At 36.3% G+C, this 26,793-nt stretch overlaps 1 protein-coding gene across 1 annotated transcript; it reads left to right on the forward strand.

Annotated features, from left to right (window-relative positions):
* LOC140164562 (uncharacterized) lies at positions 1-23,903 on the forward strand. Its single transcript, XM_072187866.1, has 8 exons — positions 1-122; positions 1,246-1,565; positions 15,519-15,780; positions 18,964-19,077; positions 21,982-22,095; positions 22,303-22,413; positions 22,559-22,637; positions 22,943-23,903. The coding sequence occupies exons 1-8, from the start codon at positions 68-70 to the stop codon at positions 23,373-23,375; spliced, it is 1,488 nt and encodes a 495-aa protein (XP_072043967.1). The 5' UTR covers positions 1-67; the 3' UTR covers positions 23,376-23,903.
* The last annotated feature ends 2,890 nt before the right edge of the window (positions 23,904-26,793 follow it).

Here is a 26,793-nt window from a genome sequence, read left to right on the forward strand (position 1 = left end):
CACATTGGCTAAAATTCAATAGGGAAACACCAATTGGCAGATATTGGAAATTTATCGAAATGCCATCATGTTTGTCATTATTTTATTCTCTGTATGCTGCTCGCTTTCTGCGTCAGTAGAAGGTTAGTATATTACCAAGTTGTATTTTAAAATTAGATTTGGGATTAAATATAAACACTATAAATAAGCTACATACCCCTGGTTAAAACCCTACTCATTTATATTATAACGTTGAATAAATAATGTTTCTCGCTCGACGTTATTTTTATTCTTTGCACTTGGATCTTTGTTGTGGACTTGGATTTTTTTGACAGCCATTTTGTGGAAACGGAACAAAATACGGACGAGAAGATTTTTTAAACTTTACAATAGATTTGAACCCAGCCATTGCACATAGGCAAATATAAGGAGTAAAAATACAATAAAAACATACAAAAATGAACTTTATAATGTACTTAATGAAAATAACTTAATTTTTGCAAGCAAATATGGAAACAACCCAATTGCCAAAATGTCCGACTTTGGTCTGAGTGGATATTAACATCCTTCTCTAGTCTGGATTCGTCTCTGGGACAATTTCCCCTCACCACCCTCATGCACTCTAAGTTTCAAGGATTTAAAAGTTAAAAGGGATTGTGATTAGGACCAATTTTTAGATTTAAAATCAAATATTTAAGATTAAAAATTCAAATCTGTAAGATTAATTTCGAATCTAGAATCGATTAGTCACTAATTAGAATCCTAAGGATTTATTTTTAAATCCTTGTAATTTAAAGTATGCCCCTCCCCTTGGGGTGGTGGGTGGAAGGATAATTATATCTCCCCCTTGACCCACTGGTGAAATATGAAAGATGTATTTTAATACTAATCGCATTTCAATCAAAGAATTCATAAAATCCATTTTCATTACATAATTTGTTACACATCTTTGGTTCTCTCCTTTTATGATGCAGATTTATTTAGAGAACTGTACTCACGTCAAATAAAAGAAGCCGTTCATAATGTTATATGATGGTGCATTGTCTCAATGGACATGCACTGTACCGAAAAGTAGCACTAAAATCTTTTGAACTCTACACGTGTTAAAAACTAAACATCCTAGAATCATTATTATGACCAACATAAACTGGTATTTAATGTCATACGATGTGGTACTTATTTAAATGAGCAAAAGTGATTTATAATGACTTTCTTACTAAGTAAACATCGAAAGAGGAAATAATAAAATAATATTATTTTCCATAGAATCATGTAACCCTGGAGCTCTTGGTATGGAAGACGGCACAATACAGGATGACCAAATCACCGCCTCCTCATACTATACAAATGGAAAGACCAATTATTACCCATGGAAAGCGCGGTTAAATGGCAATTCATACTGGCGGCCACCTGCAAGTATGTTACATGACTTATGGATTCAAGTCGACTTTGTGGAAACCGTAGTTATCAAAGGATTAGAATCACAAGGAAGTGGTCTAGCAAGCAGATGGATAAAAAATCTGCAAGTCCAAATTAAAAACTCTGGAAGCACGTGGAAATATATCATGAGCTCTATAGGCAACCAGGTGAGAATAAAAATCATTTTGAAACATTAGGTAACACGATAGTGAGCTCGTTAGTGAGACAAGAAAGCCTTTTTTCATTTTTTTGGTTGCAATTTTAAGTAGTTTTTAAATTAGGCACCCACTTCTATTATGGTTAATCTGTCATATTAAGGGAAGGGGTATAAACGTTTGGACAGTATTCTGAATACGGAGAATGGCCTTCTGATATCAAATAATTTTGATTTTTTGAAATTCGCAATGTAATACACATTTTATGGCAAATCATTAAAAATTGATATTTTTGATATTTAAGAGTATTCGAAGTAAACTTTATAAATCTGATGATTTCTACCTAAAGTGTATGTAGGTGGGATGAAAAGCCGACGATCAATTGAAAATTTTGACCTTTCGTATTGAAGATATGGATTTTTCCCCAAAACACCAAAAAAATTAGGTCTTTTGGGAAAACAAATCCATATCTTCAATATGAAAGGTCAAAATTTTCAATTGATCGTCGGCTTTTCCTCCCAGCTACATACACTTTAAGACTATATCATTAAATTTATCAAATTTACTTCGAGGACTTTTATATCTCCAAAATGTGAAAAATATCAAATTTTAATAATTTGTCATAAAATTTGTATTATATCGTGAATTTCATAAAATGAAAATTATTTGATATCAGAAAGATATTCTGCGTATTCAGAATGCAATTCGATAGGTATGATGTGCTCTCATGTCCCACAAAAAATGCTGTCGAAACGCTCAAAACGCTCATTCCAGTTCCCTTAAGCTAAGAACGAATCTCCACATTTCTCATCATACCTCTCAATGGTACACTAAGCATAGAGCGGATACACCTCATCTCAAATACAATTTGTGCTTACTACATCTTGTGAGGGTCCAAGACTCCATATTTTGAAATTGGTAGTATGAGGGCATTATATAGATGCTGGTCTTTAAAGATCTTGCCAGGTTGTAGTTGGACCAGACTGTGTTTTTATCCGAGCAAAGACCCCACACAGCAGCAAGTCTAGTCCGTCTCTTCACACTTTCTTCCAAGGAAGGAATATTGCTCCTAGGAATAAAAAATGTTGAACTTTTGCAAGTGGTGTATAATTGAGGATAATATCCCGTGTGTCGTTTGTCGCAATTTTGCATTTAGTTGGGTTGATCTGTATACCCGTTTCTTGCGTACTTCTTTGAATCCGGAGCTTGCCAAAACCATATCTAGCAGGGTGATACCATCCCCTTAACGGGTGTTTTTGATCCTGGTATTACCCATCCTACCGCCAGTATCAAGTTGTTGGAAATCTTTCATAACAAATTCCAGAAAAAGATTGAATAAGACTGGTGACAGTAGGCATCCTTGCCCTACCCCGACTTTAAACCAACTACCATGACCACTAAGCCATCCTTCCATTGACAACCATAGTACACTTGATCGATGATATTAATTACTTTCCTATCAACTCCGACTGATAATAATGAATGGGTCATATTAGGCGCAAAATCTTATGCGCTAAACATGAAAAAACAAACAAACAAACAAACAAACAAACAAAAGAAAACAAGTAATTATGTGAATCTAGAAAGGCTTGGCGAAAGAGACGGGGAAAGTGCTGGCATTTAAATTGAGAAAAAAAAGCGTGTTCCAAACAGCTGGAGTAGCAAAATGAAATGACGTTCACCGGCTTATTTGAGGTTAGCTCGAGGAGTGTTTAGTAATTTTCAGGGGATGATAAGTACAAAACACAGATAACAGGTGTGGTAGTAAAGTGCTATCGAAGTGACGAGAAGTTAAAACAGCAAGTTTAAATTGGATAAAAAAATTAAATAAAATACATTTCGGATTTATATAGCGCCTTTTTTCAGATCTTGGATAATTCAAAGCGCTGTAATTTCGCTACCATGGTAAATCATCACAATCAGATCGCATCAACTAGGTTGCGGCCGAACCTGGCGCAAACCTATCCCCACTTAGATGGTAACATCCACCAAATTTCTGTGCAGCTCCCCAAATTCCATTGGATGTAGGAAGTTTTTGATAACCAAACAATCACCAATTTTTGAAAGCAGGAAGAAACTTGCGAGAGCGAGCATGGAATTGGGATATACCAAGTGCACGGCCGGGGCTTGAATCCGGGACCACAGTGGTGCAAGCCGAAGGAACAACCACCTCGGTCTCCTATCTCTGATGGGCGACCGGCCAGTGAAGCTCGATGAGGATTGCCATAATATACTCATGCTTTCGTTTTTTGACAATAAGTCGGGTAGCACAATGAGTTGATCAGTGATATCTGCCAAGGTGGAATTGCAGAAATCGAGCCGCGAAAGAATTAATCAGACATTATCTTGTTTTATCAGACAAGTAAAGGTCGAATGAAACCAATGTGTCTCAACGATAGAAAGGAACGGGTGATATGATCAGACATAGACATGCAAGTTTGATCTTGTCGAACTAGGTACTTAACAGACTTTTGAAATGTGATATCAAATTAGTTGACAAAAAGTCTTCAGGCATGCCACGTTGAGATATTTCGGTATCTTTCGAAAACTCATGAAAAGAAGAATTGTGCGGGATGAAGACGTCAGAAAGCGCTTGAGAATATAATGTAAACAAAACTGACCCAAGTACGGAACCTTGAGGCACATGGTACAAAAGAGGGTGGGGATTAGAACATAGATATATATATTCCCCCAAAAAAAAAAAGACCTTATGTGGAATAAAAATTCCTTTAAAAGGGAATAGGGCGAGCAAATGAGGAAGTGTCAAGATAAAGGTATAGTTATTTTATTGTTTGAACTGTTTCTATAATTCGCATCGATCATAATGAGTATGTTTTACGTGCCTCAAATGACAAGGACTATGATCTTGCAATGAGACTGTACAGTGTATGGACAGTGTAGCCTATTTGTCCGAATCATTTTGACTATTTGATTCTGACCATGTGTTTTAAACAGGCTTTCAGATTGGTGAACTATTGTGTACCAATTGATAAGGCCGGGCACGTAGTAAAAATACACTGGACAGCCAATTTACTGGCAAAAGGTGGGGCAAAATAAATCTTACTTCTTAGTTGATTCTTGAACACGATTTAAGCAGGAACCTTCAGGCAGAATTTGAATACATATTATCCTGTAACGTTCACTTAGCCTAACAGTCAATGAACGTTCATTGTTAGCATAATAAGTAGCTTTGGGTATCCTACTATGATGTTTATGAAAAAAAAGTGTTTACAAACTAATAACATCTGTTATACATACATCTACTTGCTAATACACTGAAAGTCTAATAGAAATGAAGGATAAAGAACAAATACAGAACATTTATTGTTCATTAAAGTAGCTATGGGTATACAATGTTTAGAAGAAAAGAGCGTTAATGTTTTGTACATGAAGTCTTTGATACATAGCTAGTTGTTAATACATCGAAAATTTGACTAGGGATTTACAATTTGATGACATCCAAAAGAATTTAGTATTGAAGAATTTAAACAAATTACAGAACTTTCATTTGTTGACATACTAGCAATTGTTAACAATGTTGAAAATCACGATCATAAGCGTAATATCCTCTATACATCTATTTTATTTTATTTTTTATTTTTATTTATTTATTAGACTCTATACACTGGAGATTGCACAATATCACAATAACAGTTAAATATAAAATAGCAAAATACATTCTGAAAAGATTACAATAATATACATGTTTAAAATACGAATTAATACCAGTGCAGAGAATGGGACGAACAGGTGCGTATCACCTCTAAGACCATCCCACCTCAAGACCAAAAATAAGCCGCCCATGCCCAGTCCCCTCCCCCCTTTAAGTAGACCTGCACATAGTGCAGCTACATGAAGAAAACCACGTGCACGTACTGTTGGCTTCGAAATTTGAATCAAATTTTGAGTTTAAAAAAAGAACCGCATTAGTTTTAAAAATAGAAAAAGATAAAGAAGACCTAGTACTAGGAGGAAGCCGATTCCACAAAGATACAATGCGGTTGAAAAAAGATGACTTGAATGCCTCAGTCCTACAAAAAGGAACCTTAAGAAGAAGAGGAGCAGTAGATGATCTAGTGGTGGGATGCCCTTGTCCAGACCCAGAGTTGCAAAATTTGACATATTTGTCAATGTCCAGGTCATACACACCTGTAATACACTTAAAAAACAATGAAAGGTCAAGCTGTTCCCTACGCATTGTAAGAGGGAGCAAGTTCAATTGGCACAAGCGCTCCCGATAGTCCAGATCAGGATAGTGCATAATGAATTTGGTAGCTCGCCTCTGGACACCTTCCAGGCACTCAACATTGTGTCTGGAGGTACCACTCCAGAGGCAGCTACCAAACTCAAGATCACTCCTGATCAGGGCTAGATACAGGGCTTTGGTGACTTTCACAGGTGCGTTAAAACCTACAGTGCGCTTAATCAGACCCAATTTTCTATTGCACTTTTTGACTACATTGTTGATATGAGTATTCCAGTCTAGTTTTGAAGATATTTCAATACCAAGATCTTTAATGGATTTAACAGAACTAAGTTTAATGTTGTTCATGAAATAGTCAAAATGAAATGGTTTTCGTTTTCTGGTGACCGAAATAACTTGACACTTGGAGGGATGAAAATTTAACTCCCAGGTGCTGCTCCAATCAACAAGTGCATTGAGATCATTCTGGAGCATTTTGGCAATCATTTAAACTGTCAATATTCAAAAACATTTAGCATCATCAGCAAAAGGGCAACTTTGGTATTCTTGGCAACACTGGGCAAGTCATTGATATATAACACAAAGAGGAGGGGACCAAGATGGATCCCTGCGGGACACCGGAAACCACAGGCAGCCAGTCAGAGTAAGTACCATCCACAACAACTCGTTGACGTCTGCCTGTCAGGTAAGCTCTAAACCAACAAATAAGATCGGAATGGAAACCAAAAGAACTGAGTTTGTGAACAAGGAGGTCATGAGAAACGCTATCAAAAGCTTTGGAAAAATCCAAATACACCATATCGACTTGCCCAGAGTTGTCAAGAACAGAGTTAATGTCATGGAATACCTCAATAAGCTGAGTAGCTGTGGAGCGGCCCTTAATAAACCCATGTTGGAGATGGTAAATCTGGTCTTTGACTACAGGAAAAATAATATCAAAAATGGCACGCTCCATAACCTTACCACAAATACATAGTAATGAGACAGGTCTATAGTTACTGGCTTGCTGTTACTGGCTTGCTATTTCTTAATGTTCATAAACGTATAAGGCCAAATAAAAAAATAAACATGTTTCATGTCCCTCCCGCTTCCTTTTTTGAGGTTTCTTCAATTTTATTTTTATTTTTTGAAATTCAGTCATAACTGTTCAAAAATATGTCTAGGAATTAGAGATGCTCTCTATAGCCTTGCTTATACAGGGTGTAACAATAAACTTTATACAATTTCATTTCGACTTCTCAGGAAAAATTAAAAGAGTTATGGCACAAATGTTATATGCAATACAATCAGTAATATCTTGGCTAAAAGAAGACGTTTAGTTGGCTTCTTTACTAGCTTGGGTTCAAAAGTTATGTCCGATTAATTAAATCGTCCAGAAAACGTGTTGGGCCACTTTTGCCATGTTTGCGCATAGATATGCTTATCGTGCATTAAACATCAAAGAACTGACACAAAAGAATTATAAGTGGGGTTTTTCCATAAAATTAACATGAACTTAATAATCAAAACCCCGGACGTGAAACATGTTTTTTATTTTACTTGTCTAACAATTTGATACATCTATCAAAGGGGATGAGCTAACCCAGCAAACACAAAAACGTTTTAAAAACGTTTTAAATAAGTTATATTTTGGCTTTTGGTTTTAATAACATTAAAATGTCGGGTTATATAAAGGTCATAATAACGTTTTAAAACGTTTTGTATGAAAACACACTACAACAATATTTTTTAATGTTTTCAAAAAATGTTATTATAAACTATTTTTGCAAATATTTTTATATTGTGTCAATACTTAAATAACATTATGTTGAACTAGCATTACTTTTATGCAAATCAGAAAATTGCAACAGATATTTTTCATTTCTCTCAGACTGAGCGGTATTGCCAGATTGTACGTACAGTTGGGCTACATTAATAGCCTCATTATAGTTTTATTGATACTGGCAAAATACTTGCTTGCATGTGCTTGTTGTTTTACTGTAGCGTATAGAATCTGATAATGATACTTTAACCCATGAACCACACAGTCAATTAATTTATGTCAACATGACCTTTTCACGAGGCTGTGTTTATATAACTGAATCATTTATACAAATACAACCTTGAGTAAATTAAAGAGAGTACTTAAGGGATCTAGAATGGGCGTTTCGATAGTATTTTTTGGGGGGACATGAGAGCACATATCAGACATATGGAATTGCATTCCTAATACGAAGAATGTCTTTCTGAAATCACGATGTAATAGGCCTACAAATTTTATGACAAATTATTAAAATTTGATATTTTTCATATTTTTGATATATAACAGTCCTCGAAGTAAATTTGATAAATCTAATGACATATTCTTAAAGTGTATGTAGCTGGGAGGAAAAGCCGATCAATTGAAAATGTTTGACCTATCATATTGAAAATATGGATTTTTTCCCAAAATGACCTAATTTTGTGTGTTTTGGGAAAGAGATCCATATCTTCAATACGAAAGGTCAAAATTTTCAATTGATCGTCGGCTTTTTTCATCCCACCTACATACACTTTAAGTAAAAAATCATCATTTGCGAATTTCAAAAATCAAAATTATTTTATATCAAAAGGACATTCTTCGTATTTAGAATGCAATTCAACATGTCTGATGTGCTCTAATGTCCCACAATAAATACTGTCCAAACGTTCATACCCCATCCCTTAAATGGGGAAACTTAGGCAGGCGATAAAGAGAAAATATATTTACTTTAGCACTGAGCCCTGTGCAATACAAATCGCCCGGACTTATTTGCTCATGCAGACCATGAGTGTTTGCTTATTGACCAATTACCAATAAGAAATAAGAAAAGTCAATAACTGGTTGCCCTTTATCTGCTAACTTGGTTGAACCTGGTATGGTGGTATACAGCTGTATACGTTGAAGTCACTGTTCAATAAAGGCCAAATGTTGTTAGCAGTAAAATAATTAAATAGGCCTACTACATGCAATGACAATAAATAAAAATTCCTTTAAAAAAGGAATGGGGCGCCCAATGTGCATGTGAGTTCGGACGTGATATGGTGAATTCCATGGCATGGTGTATTTGATATTATAATGATCTACTCAGGGAAGAGTAGAAGATGATCAAATGCAAATGTGTTTGATTGGGGAAAGTGTATCACAGGACCGTTTTGGATGAAATATTAAATTTGAATTGGAATGTAGCTGTCGTGTCAATTTGCGATTATGTGGGGTGGGGGTGTTCTGTTTTGGGGGCATATTGTAGTGATGATATTACTTCTACTTGCTTATACACTGAAAATCTAATAGAGATGAATTATGATGTCGTCATGCATAGATCTTAAGGTGGTATTTGCGGCATATTCTAGAAATTAATAAATGGCTGAGACAAAACCGTTTGTCTTTCAGAAGATTTTAAGGTATGTAATTTGAAAATAAATTATTTGAGTTTGATTTGTTATAGGTCTAATTCGTTTTAGGCCTAAATTTTTCATTAATAGTATACTCTTTATAATATAGATATTTTATTACTTTCAGAAGATTTTATTTTCATTTTGATTTTGAGTTAATAGTTGATCGCCACATCTCTAAGACGGAAAATTAAGTACTAGCCTAGTTTTAATAACCAGAGTGACATAAAAAGTAGAAATACAATGCATGGGGAGGTACATTATTGGCATTCAACATGTTCAAAATAAAAGAATTTTATGCAGAGGATGAACTTGTTCAACTGATAAATAAATTTTGTAGATGTCAGCATGAAATTATTTTTAGGTATAAATACTTTCGTTAACGAATAACCGGAGCAACATGAAAAGTAGAAATATGGGGGAGACTCACTATTGGCATTCAACAGAATGAACTAATGGATGTTTTCATTCAAGTAGCTTAAACTTTAATAATTGACAAGAACCTATTCATTTTTTTAATCAAATTTGATTCCTTACTACACCTTTATCTTGACACTTCCTCATTTGTTCGCCCTGTTCCTTTTTAAAGGAATTTTTATTTAAGAATGTTTTTGGAATGTTATTAAAACGTTTTTATACCCTTTATATAACCCGACATTTAAAAATTTTCTGTAAAACATTTTTGTTTGCTGAGCAGTAGATTATCAAAAAATGTTTAGCACTTATGGATTCTGCCGATTGAGACTTAATGTCTGTTAAGTGAGGGGTGTTGTTGACATTAAAACATGTTAACATATTATAAATATTTGAACAGTAACTCGTTATGGGATTAGCTAATAATACTATTTTGATAAGGTTTCTACCTCTTACATATCGTATCATTAACAGATTATATACGCTATAGATAAAACAGCAAGCACATACAAGCAAGTATTTTGCAAGTATCGATAAAACTATAATGAGGCTATTAATGTAGCCCAACTGCACGTAAAATCTGGCAATACCAAATCTTAAAGAAATGAAAAAAATCTGTTGCAATTTTCGGATTTGCATACAAGTAATTCTAGTTCATCCAAGTCGTATACCAATTATTTCTTTTAATACAAACTCATTTCTTGTTAAGACGACTTTATAGCACTGTTTGAATATCAAAATGAAGTAATAATTACAAATTTAAATGTACACAACTTAAATAGCCTTACTTTTTCCAAGAAAATGAAATAGAACTCGCGGATTACAATTTAACAACATGGCAGAAGAGATTTTAAAGACTCTTCTGTCTCACAAAAATATTAAATAGAGCACTTTTGGCTACATGGCCATACACTGTATCTTTCCTGACTTGAACGAACCAATATTACATTTTGTTCGGACTCGATGGTAGCCTCACAAGCCATATATTAAATATTCAAACAAATTGGCATAAATACAACATATGGAAATTAATTTTTTGATGTTTTCCAAAATTAGCCAACTTTGATCCGCGCGCTTTTCAATACACTGTTATGCTTGCACGCACAGTATGGCAGAATTATTGTGCAGCCACTGTGCCATGCCTAGTGCCTTAGTGTGAATATCAACATTAGGTTTGTAATCACCGCTTAAAACATGAAAAACAAATAACGAACAATGCCTACACAATACAAGCTACAAACAATTTATGCATGTGATGTAAATGAACAAAGTAAACATGAGATAAATCAATTGTCACAAAATGCTAGATTAAACAAATGTGTTTTCAAGGAAGATTTAAATTGTACAAGAGTCTTAGAGTTTTTCACATTATAAGGTACAGTTAGGACGCTGGACAACCGATTCTTTAGAAATGCTTAGTCGCGCTAAAAGTCGATCGATACATGTTAAAATCAGCACAATTCAGAGATACACCTTTTTGCTATGAAATTTATTTTCTCGGTCAAATATAAAGCAATATTTTTTTTTTCTTCAGTAATGTAAGTTAAAGACATAGTGCTTGGATATACATTTTTTTAAAATCCTGGTGTTAAAATTCAAGCATCATATTTTGTCTTTTAGTGTGATATTTTTGATTTTTATAGGCCTTTAGTTCGCCCGCGAGCTTTTTACGGAATTCATTTTTTAGCGTCTCAAACTAATATAGTTTGCTATTTCCCACCTCTGTAAAGCACATCGTGTGGGTCTATATATTATAGTTTTGTCAGATTTTCCGTTTTTATTTTACCCTTTTTCCCTTCATGCTCCGAAAATGTCAAACTCAGTACTATTTTTCAAGAGCAACCAGCAGAAATAATCGATATTTCAATTGTTGTCAACCAGGTCCCTTTTCCATTGAAAACCAGGATTGCCTGACCAGCGATTTGGTAGCCCAAATCCACAATTCTGGTAAATGAGGTGAATTTTGGAAATTTGCTCCCGTGATAGCCTGCAATTTCAGGGTTCCATGATTATGAAAACCATTTTGTCTGTTTGTTTGTTTGTTTATTTACCTAGGATGAGGTCCATGGGAAAATCCACTGTCCAAACCTAGAAAAATTCGCGTGTTATTAGAGGGATTTTAATTTTCTGTCCCTCCTATCTCCAGGTGAATTTTGAATGACCCCCCATCGCGGGTTGGCATTTTCATTACACCCTTCAGACTTGCGTTCGGGTTTGTGTAGGCCTATTTGTCATAATTTAGCGCTATAGGACCTACTTTCTAAATGTATAGCTATAGCCGTGCTATATAAATATTATAAGGTACCGGTATGTAATATTATGTAGGCCTATGGGGGTGGGGTGGGTTCTCAACACATTTTAACCATGACTTACAATGCAAGGCTCATTGTTGCCATAAATGATTTTTCCTTTAGGTCATTATAATAGGTTGTTATAAACTTCCATGTTTAACCTTGTATTGTTTTGGCTGCTTCATTATGACTTTCGGTGGGTTTAAGCAAATTCAAACAAACACAAACAAAAGGCATTATACCCAGTCACCTTCATGACAATTGAAACACTAGGTAATTTCTTTGCTATATTGAAGTTCTGGCAACACTGTATCCAGGCCGGGCACCCAGAGATATCGATCCACAATGCTAGTATTAGCCTAAGATTTCACGCGTGGATTTGAAAATTTTTCAGCTGGTAGTCAAAAATTATGGAATCAAAACGGAAATTCTGACAAAACTATGATATATCGCTCACGGTGATGTGCGTTAGAAAGTTGGGAAGAATCCTGCTTTAGCGAACTATATTACTTTGAAAAGCTAAAAGGTTGATCCAAAAAAAGGCTCGCGGGCAGAGTTGAAGCCTATCAAAATCGAAAATCTTACACTAAATGACTGAATTTCACGACTAAGTTTAACACTAAGATTTGAAAAAAAATACAGTATCAAGCATTACAGTTTTTCCTGACATAAACTAAAAAAATGAAAATTATTGCTTTTCATTTGGCCGAGAAAAAATATTTTACACTGAAAAGGTGTAACTCAAAATTGTGTTCATTTGAATACCAAATTCGATCGTTTGTATTACCTTATTAAATGACTGAGTGAGCCTTGCAGAACAATAACAATCGGTTGTCCAGCGTCCTAACTGGGTAAATCGTTCCAAAGTTCAGGAGCAGCGAAATAAAAGTATCTCTGTCCATATGATATTGTAACAACTGATGTGGAGACGAGTTAGCATTTTGAGGATGAACGTAGATTTCGAGGAGGTTTATATTCCTGAATCAAATCAGCAAGGTAGTCTGGAGCAAGTCCATGAAAACATTTATAAGCCAGGGGAAGAATTTTGTACATAATACGATATTTAACAGGAAGCCAGTGAAGATTTTGCAGTACAGGAGTGATATGATCATGGAAGCGAGTGCGTGAAACAAGTCTAGCGACAGAATTTTGAATTCGTTGAAGCTTTGAGATGAGAGAGTCAGGAAGGCCATATAAAAGGCTATTGCACTGATCAAGATGACATGTGATAAAAGCATGAACTAAAGTTTCAGTTGATTTTTCATCCAAATAATTTCGAATGCGACCAATTTTGTACAGCACAAAGGAGGCAGAGCGACATATATTATTGATGTAAAGATCCATGCTGAGATCATCTGCAACAATGACTCCCAGATTACGGGCAGATTTCACAGGTTCTACTGGTACACGTGCAATATTCACGGAAGATAAGGACGATGATTTCTGAACTTCGATGTGATGTAAAGGACCTCTTTTTTATCTTCGTTTAGCTTCAAGTCATTTGCAGTAGACCATGCTTTTATATCAGTAATGCAGCGTTCAAGTTTGGGAATGATAGACGCATAATCATCCTGTTTCAAAATGACATAAACTTGTGTATCATCGGCGTAAATCATCCTACCAAGACCGTGAGAATCAATTATGTCCTCAAGAGGAGAAGTATACATTGTAAATGACAATGGGCCGATGACAGAGCCTTGTGGTACTCCTTCAAATGGTGTATGCGGTTTGGAAATGGAGTCATTAATTACAATTGATTGAGAACGATTATTGAAGTAAGAAGTGAACCAAGTTAAAACAGAGTAGGAAATTCCATATCTTTTGACAAGTCGATCAAGAAAATTTTTGTGATTTATAGTGTCAAAAGCAGCGGAGTAGTCAAGAAGAATGAGCACGGCTTCATTATCTTTATCAGTAGCAAGTAGAAGATCATTGTAAACACGGAGTAATGCCGTCTCGGTACTATAGCCAGGCCTGTATGCAGATTGCATTTTTCCACGAAGATTTTCACTTACAAGATACTCCTGTATTTGAGATGCACAGGCTCTCTCAATTGTTTTAGCAAGGAAGGTCAAGTTGGCGACGGGACGATAATTTTTCAATATTTCACGGTCGAGATTCTGTTTCTTAATCAATGGCATAATGCGAGCAGATTTTAGAGCGTCAGGGAATTTTCCATTTAAAAATGACAAATTAATAATTTTTGTGATAATTGGCAGAAGTTCTTTGAGACACTTTGTGAGAATCCATGTTGGAATGGGATCCATACTACATGTCGAAGATGGTGATTTCATCACAATGTCCCTAACCAATACCTCAGACATCAGAGAAAACTCGCTAAAAGAAGAGTTACATGTAGAAGAATCTTCAAATTTTGGAGAGTCTTATTTAGCAGATTCAACGAGATTGTCTTTTATCCGCTGGATCTTGTCACTGAAGAAATGAGAGAATCGATTTGAAAGCGCATCATCTGAAGTATCTGATGGAAGAGATTTAGACATGTTGGGCGTGCATAATTTATTAAATTGCTGAAAGAGATGTTTTGAATCACAGTCTGCAAATTGTTTTTGGTGGTAAGTTTGCTAAGCATGCTTGATTGCAAGGTTGTAATCTTTGCAGTGATCTTTGAAAATTTGTTTGTCAATTTCCAGTTTGGATGAAATCCAACGTCTTTCAAGCCGCCGCGACTCGCGTTTCATCTCTCTCAGGTCATCATCATTTGGCCGGCATCTTATTGTGCGAGTGATAAGCGGTGCATGTTTGTCCTTTATATCATTAAGAACAGTATCATATTGAGCGACTAACAAATCCAGATCAGAAGTTGGCGAGGTATAAAGAGGTGAATTAAGTATATCAGAACGAAATACATCAAAATCAATGTTACGAAGTTTGCGCATAGTTATTTCCATTTTCACTGGTTCTGGGCGAGCAATATATAAAGAAGAAAAAATGGCAGCATGATCTGATGGTTGATAAAATGAACTAGAGACATTTGAAATGCGAGATAAAATAAGATCAAGTGTATGTCCTTTTATATAGGTAGGACCTGAAACATGTTGCAAAAATCCAACTGAATCAATAAAATCAGCGAATTTAGCAGCTTCTCACAAAGATTGTCCATGTGAAAATTTAAATCTCCGGCGATTAAAAGATGATCAGGAACTGTTGCAATTTCCTCAAAGAATGATGAAAACTCAGAGAAAAATATTGGTGCGGTACGTTGTTTTTCCTTACTAGTTTGCGGACGATAAATTCAAACCAAGCGAAGAGGTCTTTGTGAGCGAGATGATATTGTAAGGTCGGTGTATTCAAAGGATTTAAATGACTTCATGGCAGTTTTGCGAACATTGAATGATTTCCGTAGGCAAATACACACACCGCCACCTCGTCGTCCAATCCGAGGGACAGAGTGAAAATCATAGCCTGGAAGGGTGGTATTAAAATCAGCAATGATAGGGTCATCGCGATAAGTTCCCGTAAGCCACGACTCAGTGATACCTAAGATGTCAAGTTCTTCAGAAATAATCAAGTCACAAACCATAGAAGTTTTTGCTTTCATCGATCTTGCATTTCAAATCGCAAAATTTACTTTTGGAGCTGATGAATTATAAGGTAAGAAACACGAGTTCTTTATCATCATTCTTTGTCCATGATTTCCTGCAGGTATTTGAAGCAAACACAGATGACAACAGCATTGTTACGATAACATTTCCACAACCAATTACCGCACGGTATCTACGCATCATTCCAACAGATTGTGAAAATAATTGTGGACTCCGTTTTGAAGTGACGGGCTGCCTATTAGTTGATGAATGTGTGGAGGACATTGATACATGTGATGTCAATGCTGAGTGTCACGATCAAGATGATGGATACCAATGTACATGTAAACCTGGATTCATTGGAAACGGGTTACTATGTGAAGGTAATAAAAAGTACAATGTACTTATGTCTATTCATTGATTCATTAAATACCACCTCTCAATAGAAACTGATAATTAAATTTAATTAAATACAATGCTTTTAACTTGTAATAATCAATACTGTAAATGCTATTCCATTTTAATGAACTTTTTGTTTATGTTCTTATACCCTAGAATAGCAGTGCATTGTCTCTAAAGGAGCTACCCTGTATGACAAAAGCATAAATAAATAAATAAATAAATAAATAAATAAATAAGAAAGTTTTAACTTGCATCTCACAACTATCACTGTTCAAAGCTGTTTTTATTGTCATTAGAGATATCATGCTGCTATAAAATTGTTGACATTTAGGTACAGTTGCGCAAACTTGTTCGTAATTTATGTTTATGGGTTAACGCCTTCAAAAAGTTGTTCATGTTTAATATTGGCTATGATGTCATCTGAATGACAACCCTAGTTAAATTTCTCTGAGAGTTCGAAGTTGATCCACGAGAAGTGTTTTTCTCGGACCCTGTGTATTATCGTACCTATTTTATATTACACTATGAGTGCATTTACTGATTTTACATTTATATCATTGTTTTATGCTTCTGTCACACTACACCGAATAGGTCTTCCGTACAAGAAACGGATGGTATTTTAGTAAATCCGTTGTTGTTCGTCAATGATCGTTTTATGTTCTTTTTATGTCCTGCTATCATCCGCCAAATGCGTTTCGTGTTAGGTGATGTTCGTTAAGTCCGTCGGCATGCACAAAACTTGAAACGGAGTGTACCGAATACACATGTTCGGTATTTATCCGATGTGTGTTCGTATGGTGCTGAATATTGCCGGAGTTTGTTCGCTCTCCTTTCGTTCATGTTCGTTCTTTGTTCGTTGCACTCGGCCCGTGTTCGTTGCAAATACGTTCCTGTGAGGCCTTCACCACCGGATAGCATATTTTTGCATTCGGTGATGTACGTTGACCCAGACCGTGTTAGTGTCACACTACACCGGATCGGTCTTCCGTATAAGAAACGGATGGTATTTTAGCAAATCCGTTAGTGTTCGTCAATGTTCGTTTTATGTTCTTCATATGTCCTGCTATTATCCGCCAAATGCGTTTCGTGTTAGGTGATGTTTGTTTAGTCCGTCGACGATACGTTTCAAGTTTTGTGCATGCACAAAACTTGAAACGGAGTGTGCCGAATACACATGTTCGGAAGTTGTCCGATGTGTGTTCGTACAGTTCTGTATATATACCCTGGGTTTGTTCGTTATTCTTTCGTTTATATACCGCAGGTGTTTGCAAGGTTTCGCAGGCGCTTGTGCCGGATGTAGGTAGGCCTATATTTCCCCCAGTACTTTAGTGACTGACAAGTAGAAAAAGGGGGAAAGGAGAGAAAAAAAGAAAAGAAAGTGAGAAAAATTGAAGAGAGAAGAGAAGAGAAAAAGTTAAATTGCATGTAATTTAGTAGGCCTATGCATGTAAATATTATTGAGCATGTTGAGGGAGGGGTACTTTCTGAAGGGTAGAGGACGCAATATCAAATTCCTACCAGTTTTAGTGATTGAAAGAAAAAAGAACAGAAAACATGGAAAAGGTTAAATTGTATGTTATTGAGTAGGCCCAGGATAGTATATAGTAAGCCTAAGTTTAGGCCTGTGATTATTATAGGCAGTGCTTTAAATGTCGTTCCTTGGCCCAAAAGCCTGTGAAAATTACTGCCGCCCGTCGATATGTAGGGCCCGTGACATTTTGTCACCAAAATCAGTATTTAAGACGGGCTTAGGTCTATTACTGACTTTAACATATCAATCCATGCATGCTTTACCTGAAATTACGAGTCTGAAGTCTTATATCTTAAAATGTCAGTGGATCAGTGTAACATTTTAAATTTTGCAAATTCAGTTCGGGCCTTCTTTGTTTTTTGTTTAAGGCAATAATAGTGTAAAAATGATGCACCAAAACAATTGTCCAAATTTTCCATTTTTAAAACTAAATTTTACACAATAGGCCCAGGCCTAATAGGCCCTACAGTCCCCATGCAAATGGCTTCAATAATTGGACCTATATTTTGAAAAATGGACAAGTCTTCCTTTTTGCTTCTGCTATGGACATCCACGTGTTATTTTTAAAACAATTGTTTATATTATACAATAATTGTGAAATCTTTTCAATGGCTTCAATTAGGCTTTCGTTTCACCAATTTGCGGCTGTTTCAAACTAAAATAGTACCCAATAATAGTGCTAACATTGATCCAAAAAATGACAAATGGCTTCAATTGGGCCTTCATTGTCCAAAGGTTTCTCACCTCTATTGCCCCCGGACGCTGGTTGCCCTGATATATCAGATTTGTAGCCCTTTTGTACTTATTAGCCAATATTTGACCATTTTCGTCAAAGTTTTCCTCCTTAAAAGTTGTCTTTCCCCACTTTGTTCACCCTCTGAAAAAGTGCTTGCTACGTCACTGTCTCTAAGGGGTCAAAACCCTCTCAAACACCCTCTCCTCCCCACTTTTCTGATAGTGTGGACGTCCCTGTTGGTGCCACATGCCACGGATTCGCCGGTTATTTGTCGGACGTTGAACGATTGAATATAAAACGCCTGCAGGATTATTAGCGGCCACAACGCATAGAGAGACGAACGGGAATCGGATCCCAAAATCCGGACATTTTGTCGGACGTTGACCCCCAAATCCGGTCATTTGTCGGACGTTGAACGATCGAATATAAGACGCCTGCAGGATTATTAGCGGCCACAACGCATAGAGAAACGAACGGGAATCGGACCCCAAATCCGGTCATTTGTCGGACGTTGAACGATCGGATATAAGACGCCTGCAGGGTTATTAGCGGCCACAACGCATAGAGAGACGAACAGGAATCGGACCCAAAATCCCACCGAATCTTCTGCCGGACTGGTGATTTTTCCACCGAATAAAATATTTTTGTATTCGGTGATGTACGTTAATCCAGTCCGTCGTAATGTGACATACCTATTAACATCAGTGACCATCAGCTATTCCCATGCGCTGTATAAGCCTTTAGATACAATACGATGCGGAAACTGGCGATGTTGTCATGGCTCGTGATCATTTATGGGTCAACTTCTTTCCATATCCTCCAAAACTTCTAGAAGATGACGTGAAGATCCTTTTGTTTTGTAATGTAAAAATGTTTTATGTTTGTGTGTGTTAACAGATATCGATGAATGTACTTCTTCTCCTTGCATGAACGATGGAACTTGCGAAACTGACGTCAACTCTTACAGTTGTCGATGTGCTACAGGATATACCGGTGACACATGCCAGATAGGTATGTATATTCTGATGTTATTAGAGATATCCTACTGATTACTAAATATACGCCGCTATGAAAATGTTGACGTTTGGGTACGAACACGATACGTAAACTTGGGAAGTTGTCATTGCTCATCATTAATGAACCAACTCCTTCAAATTTGTTTATGTTTTCATATTGTATTGACAGAATGTACTCCATACCCTTGTACATGTTATGAGTTGTATGAACGGTGGCTCACATTTGCCAATGTACTTCAGGATATACGATTTGATGACATGTGCCAAACAGTGCCAAAATTATGATTTTACAGTTTTTAGCATTGTTATTAGTTAGGCTATCTTAGCTATTTCCATGCGCTGTACATGTACATACAGTATATGGTCGAATCAACCAAAAGTGTCCACGGGCCAAAAATAAAAGTCCGAAATAAAAATGTCTCCACAATTTTTTCCTTTTGCCCATTGATTGATGACATATTGGCCTTATAGGAACCAAAAGTGCCATTACTAATCTTGAAAAATAAATCCAGGACGTGTGATAGTAAATGTGATATCAAAACCCAATGTTACCTACGAATACCACTAGGATGCTTTCACTATCGCAATACTAATCAACCTAAAACAAATGGAATATTCCCAATAACGCTTTTTTCGTGTAATGTAGACCACAGGGTGTCAGGAAAATGCTAGCTCAACCAGAAAATATTTGTTTTTATTTTTATAACGCGATCAATATGATCTTAGTCAATTTATGCTAGTTTATTTTTGAAAATGAAGTTTAGGTCAGTTTCTGTATTTTATTTATCAAATGAGTATGAATCAATTTACACATTGTATAAGAACGAGTAGGATATATGTTTTCAAGAATATTAGGAATTATACGCATACACCTAACGCTTTATACAATGAAAAGGTGAAGAAACCCGGGTATTCGTAGGTAACATGAGCGATTTAACAATATCTATATTGAGTTTAGAGGTTTAAATTGTGCTATTATGGTAATGAATTAATAAAATGGTAGTTTTAGATCTCTTTCAGATGGTACGTCCAAATGAATAAATGCTATTACCTTAGATCAAAAATTTTTGATGCTTTTAGCAAGATTTTGACCACTTCATTTTGATATACAAGTAGTTAATCAGCAATTTTACATAATAAATAATTGTTGAATGAATCCGTATATGGGTAATAATAGTGTCCTGGGATACCGCTTAAAGTTTTTGATAATTATTTTCCATTGGTAGGGACACTTCATTACACATGTCATGTTATTATGCTGTATTCGTAAGTAACATTTCAGTATTTGTAGGTAAGAATTATACTTTTGGTGGATATCGCAATCAAAACTTCATTTTATAAAGCACTTTGAATGTATTATTTTCTTTATGTGCGTTTATTGATACTTTAGACCCTATCATGTATTAATAATGTCGGTTCACAGCGGTTGAAAGAGGATTGAAGTAAGAAACAAAGGCACTAAAGCGACTTTAATTTGCTTAATTGCACACAAATCGCTTAAAACCGTTATTGCAGACTTATGAAGTCCATCTTGGAGTCAGTTACGTCTTGTGGCCTTTCGTTTGAGGGCAACTACAATTAGCTTTATACCAGGGTCCATCACTGTGTTGTCTAGATTATGAGACAATGAGAACAGTCGTTTTTCTTTTTTTTTCGTAGGTAACCTTAGCGAAAACGTCAAAAGTTACCTTCGAATAAATCAATTTGGACACAAATTACTCAGAAACCAGAAGGTCGGTAAACATTTAAAATGAAGCACACATGACAGTTGACAAATCCAAGTATTTATCCTCTTCTAATCTTCTTTGAATCTGATTTTTCTTTCAAATGAGCAGACCGTCGTCTATTTCAGTACATATTTTTCAACAATTAAGCCGTATTCACTTTTGCATGGTGGGCATGTATGTGAATTCGCAACTTTCATTGACATATGATTTGATAGCAAACATACAGGCCTTCGTTATGTACCAATATGGGCATTGGCATGAATGGCGGTGTTTCACAATACTGTCATGATGTCAAATTGTATTCGTAGGTAACATTCGGTTACCGAAATTTACCTACGAATACTTGCTTTTATTGTTGACATCTCAGAAATATTTAAACGCAGGCTATTGAAACTTGGTAGAAATAAAGAGTGTATTACCCTGCACCTATTGCTTAACTATTGTTTACTATTCTCTCACTTTGTGGAAATGACACAGCTTTTAACATGTATTCGGAGGTAATGCATATTTTTTACCAAACCTACCTTTGTGCTATTTAGAATTTCTGGCAGCTAAACACAATAATAAAGATGTCCGAATGCAATGCATTTCAGTATTGGACATATCAAAGCTTGTATCAATTGCGCATTTATTAGTGATTTCCATTTTTAAAGATATATCTAGTGCTATGAAAAATTGTATTCGTAGGTAATGTAAAAAATACCACTCAAAAATTATCACAAAAAATTCATAATTATGTACAAATATGTGAAAAATTGAACAGGCAATCTTTGAATACACACCTTTCAGGAAATCAATTTAGATTCAATCCAATGACTTCTTTTCATAACTGATTTAGATGTTTTTAAAAATACCTTAAGAAATATTTTGAAAAAATGGGTAAAAATAGCATGTTTTGGGGTCTCTGTGTCTAAATTTTTCACAGAAGGGGGTCTTATTATATATGGCGCGAAGCGTATGATCAAGGCGAATAAACACAATACAAAAACGAATGCCAATTGATTAATACTTTTAAGTTATGGCCCTGAACATGCCGTGTACACTTTTGGTTGGATTCGACCATATAGACGTGTTGATACAATCACGATGTAACTTAGAAGGTGTCACTGCTCGTCATTTATGGGTCAACGTCTTCAAACAAGTTGTTCGTTTTATTATTTTCTTTTTAACAGATATCGACGAATGTACCTCATTCTCTTGCATGAACGGTGGCACTTGTGAAGATGGAAGCGATTCTTACATTTGTCGCTGTGCTTCAGGATATACCGGGGACATGTGCCAAACAGGTGCCAAATCTCTACACTTAATCTTTAAACTCTTCATTCATTTACCTTCGTGCTATTTCTCCGTTTTTTACTTTTAATTTATGCCACGTATTAAGTTCGCCCTAGTGTTATTCCTAAAAATCAATGTTAATTAAACAAAACTAAGTAAACTAAATAAAAAACCTAAAGTATACTATAATTATATATACATATTTATATATATTATAGCTGAAAATATAGTCCCAAGTGGAACTACAACTTCAGCGATATCAACACCAACATTTTTATCACCAAACAATCAAGAAAATGCAGATCAGCAATTGAAGAAGAATGATGCAGGTAAATTACTAGTAATCAATGTATTATTTTCCTGTATTTCAAAATATAATTATCAAATCCATGTCAACATTCACTTGTGGTTGTATGGTTGATTAAAAAAGTAAATTGATCGTTACCAAAGAAACATGATTGTGTTTTTGTGCAGGTATCATAGCGGGAGCTGTCATTGGTGGCATGTTTTTGATAATCCTGACAGTACTTATTATTGTATATAATATTAAAAGGTGAGTTAAGTTACTATTTCACGTGTTTATGATTGTTGTTTGTTTATTTTGTTTATGTTTATTATTTATTTATTTATCAGTTATTTATTATAAGAAAAAAAAAAAAAAAAAAATTAAGTTAAAAACCTGCCCCAAAAAGATATTTCAATATATTGCTGGCTTTTTCCTTTGGCTTGTCAAAATATTGACCCCGTTTTATTTTACCACTGAGACTCACCCGGGAACAAAATCATACACTTCACCCATAGATTTTAAGTGCACCAAGATGTCTATAATAAATATTAGAAAAATAATTATTTATCCAGGAAATCAAAGAACAATAAGGAGACAACGGCATCACCTATTGTTGGAGAGGATGGATACGTGGAGTATAAGAAAGCCGACGATGCCAGTGACCCATACACTGAACTGAGTAGAAATCACCCGTCAGCTTCTGGAGAAATACAAGCTTCCAGACATTCAACTTCAGCTGCTATTAACAGCAATGAGCCTCAATATGAAGTATCTTTAGGAAATAGGAATACCGTAACTAGTACTGCAGATTACGAGGATATAAACTCTAAAGACCCTTCATCATACCAAAATAACAGAACCACTTTTGCTAGTAACGAGCATGATGCAAATGATGCTGAGTACACATATGCATATGCTGATGTTCCTAGGGCCAATGGGAATCATGTTAATCTCAATAGCGAGCAAAATGAAACGGCCTATATTAATAGTGCTGTACGGCGTTAGGTTTAACTATAATGACAATGATGTACAGTGACAGAATGCTTAATTTTTATTTCTACCTCGGAATTTTCAGACGGTTCTTCTTGAGACAAGATAAGAATTGATATCAGGTTGGGTTCTTTTTTAACCTGCCCGTCGTTGTTGAGAGATGGTTCATATGCATTACATGTTTTCTTTAAGTATTTTGCTGATATTCAAATATTTTGTAATATTGTAAAGGTCTCCTCTGAAGGAATATAACACATATCCTAGTGTCATTTTTGGTTAATTTTGGGAGACATTTTTAAGAATGTATGTCTCAATTTTGGGTATATCTGTAATATAAGCAATTCTACTGAGTTTGTACAGATGTTTAAGGCTATCTAATAAATGTCATCTCCGTAATGAAATGCACAGTTCGGGTCTTTTTTGTAAATGGGAGTCGCGATTTATAAGTCTGCCGGTTTACGTTGATATTCTTTTCAATTTTTGCATGACAAATGAGCCACTGACAACCGAGAATAAAATATCACAATGTATGCTTTTTCTATAATAGGGGTATTGAAGGCTTACGTTTGTAAGATTATGACGTTGGACTTGAAGTGCGTGAGCGAGTGTATACGCGCTATTTGACGCGTAAAGAAAACCCAGCTGAGTCTCCCTCATTGACGTTTCGTTCAAACCATCTGTGGTGCAGTTTTTCTCTGGGATCTCCGGTTTCCTAATGCTTGCAAAATCAGTGATTAGTTGTATGGGTATCAAAAACGTCCTTCACCCAATGGAATTTTGGGAGCTGCACAGATAATTGGTTAATGTTACACTCTAAGGGGCACAGGGCGTTAGTCCGACACGCTGCTAGTCCGACACTCCGCTAGTCCGACACACCGCTAGTCCGAATCTAAAAAACACTGCGCTAGTCCAAAACTGAAAACCATTGCGCTAGTCTGAATTTTAAAAACGCTGCGCATGATGCAGTCATGTCTACAGTACAATTCACCACGACCTTTGCAGGACTTAAACCCCATTAAAAGCTATTAAACCAAGATAACACTCATTAAAACAGCTCAACTGATTAAATCATATCTTCTCTGGTTACATCCACACAACATATGTTTCTGCTTTACTGTGCAGGCTGTGTGGGCTTTTGTTTACGAAATGAGACAATACTCTGCTTATTGCTAACCAGCGTTCTTGAAAATGAGAAGCATGGTGGTTTGCAGACTTAACACGGTTTGGAAATAATTTCTTCATATTTTTGGTGTTATCTGTCGTTTACATATCCTTCCTAAAACACCAAAGTACGAATAATTCCAAACACCTAAATTAGCTAAAAATTTAGGACATGTTACAAAACTATATTTTTGATAACATAAACTGTTGATGATGTTATGGAACTTCTTACGTTTTGCGCCACCTCCACATACATGATGGGATTGGGCAAAATTTACCAACAAAGAGAAGGTTTCGCGATGGGATCTCCGGTCTCGCCGCTCGCATCCAACATTTTCATGGAATGGTTTGAGGTCCGCGCACTAGATACTGCTCCCCACGTACCATCCTTCTGGGCCCGTTACGTCGATGATACTTTCGTTGTAATTCGTGAGGAATATATTGACGAATTCACCACCCACATCAACAATATTTCGCCCACCATCAAGTTCACTATGGAGCGGGAGGAAAACCAGCAGCTTCCTATGCTCGACACCCTTATTCACAGAAAGGACACTGGCTCTACTAAAATTACCATCTACCGCAAGCCCACACACACCGACCAGTATCTGCTCATGGATTCGCACCACCCACTTCAACATAAGTTGGGGTCATCAGAACATTGGTTCATAGAGCAGAGTCATTAGTAACAGAAGAAGAGGATAAAGTCCTGGAGTTGGAAAAGATCCAGAAAGCGCTAGGTGTGTTTGGCTACAAACGGTCACATTTCGCAGTTGCAAATACACACAATCCTCCTAACCGTCAACCTTCCACTACTGCTGTTTCCAAGGGTTCCATCACCCTTCCCTATGTTAGGGGAGTGTCTGAAGGACTTCGCCGCATTCTGTGCAAACGCGGTATACAAGTGCACTTTAAGCCAAGAAATACTCTTCGGCAATTCCTAGTGTCACCAAAGGACAAAATCGACAAGACTGAAAAGTGCCATACCGTGTACAATATCCAGTGCCAGAATTGCAATGCCGCTTATATCGGCGAGACCAAGCGCCCCCTAGGCATCAGAGCTTCGGAGCATAGGAGGGAGCCCTCCCCTGTAGCGGAACACGCTAAGAAAACCGGTCACTCTATTCTTACAACGGATGCTAAAATCCTGGATACAGACCCTTCATGGGTGGGCAGAGGAGTCCGGGAAGCGGCTCACATCAGACAGAGCAGGAGTAGCTTGAACAGGGACGGCGGCCGGTACTACCTACCAGCAGTTTACACCTCGCTATTGAGACGTCCTGCACCGTCTGACGGTGCTGAGTCTCAATAGCACACACAACAGCGCCCCCACTGAAGAAAGTCTAGCGAATTGCAGACAGAAAGCTACCAAAAGGTGAGCTAATTTAGCTGTTTGAGAATAAAGATCTGTTCAATATATTTTCTAGAATTTTAGAAGAGTACTTTTAATATTGGCCGGTTATTTTTCACACAGCGACGTTAACTAGGCAATGTACTATTACCTATAACATACACTAAAACACCAAAGTACGAATATTTTCAAACATCTAAATTAGCTAAAAATTTAGGACATGTTACAAAACTATATTTTCTAGAATTTTAAAAGTTAGAGTACTTTTAATATTGGCCGGTTGTTTTTCACACAGCGACGTTAACTAGGCAATTACCCATACTTTTAACATACGCTATTTGTAGAGGTTACGCGTCAATGGTAAGAGCACTGTGTATTGTGTATAGGAAAACGGACAGTAACTGCAGTATGGCTAATCCAAATCTGATTTTGGGAAACACATATTGGACTAGCCCAGTGTTTTTCAGATTCGGACTAGCGCAGTCTTTTTCAGATTCGGACTAACGCTGTGGTTTTCAGTTTCGGACTAGCGCAGTTCGGACTGAAGAAGTGTTTTCCAGATTCAGACTAGCGCAGTGTGTTTCGGATCGGCGTGTCGGACTGAGCGGTGCACCTCCAATCGAAATGCTAATAGGTCTGCGCCGGGTCGGCTGCAACCGCCCTAGTTTATGCGATCTGATGCATGCGATTCTGAAGCAAAATTAAGATTCTGAAAAAAAGCACTACATTTATTTATTTATTTATTTATTTATTTATTTACTAGGTAAAATATGTATCACAATATTGCTTAAGGAGATTCATCAGGTTTGTTGATTTATTATCTAATGTTATATAATACTTGTCATGTATGAAAACATTTGTCATGTAAGGTACCGATGATGGGTTCGCCGCCCAGAGTTGGTTTTAGGTACTGAAACTACG

This window comes from Amphiura filiformis, chromosome 11, assembly GCF_039555335.1.
Source record: "Amphiura filiformis chromosome 11, Afil_fr2py, whole genome shotgun sequence".
Lineage (NCBI taxonomy): Eukaryota > Metazoa > Echinodermata > Ophiuroidea > Amphilepidida > Amphiuridae > Amphiura > Amphiura filiformis.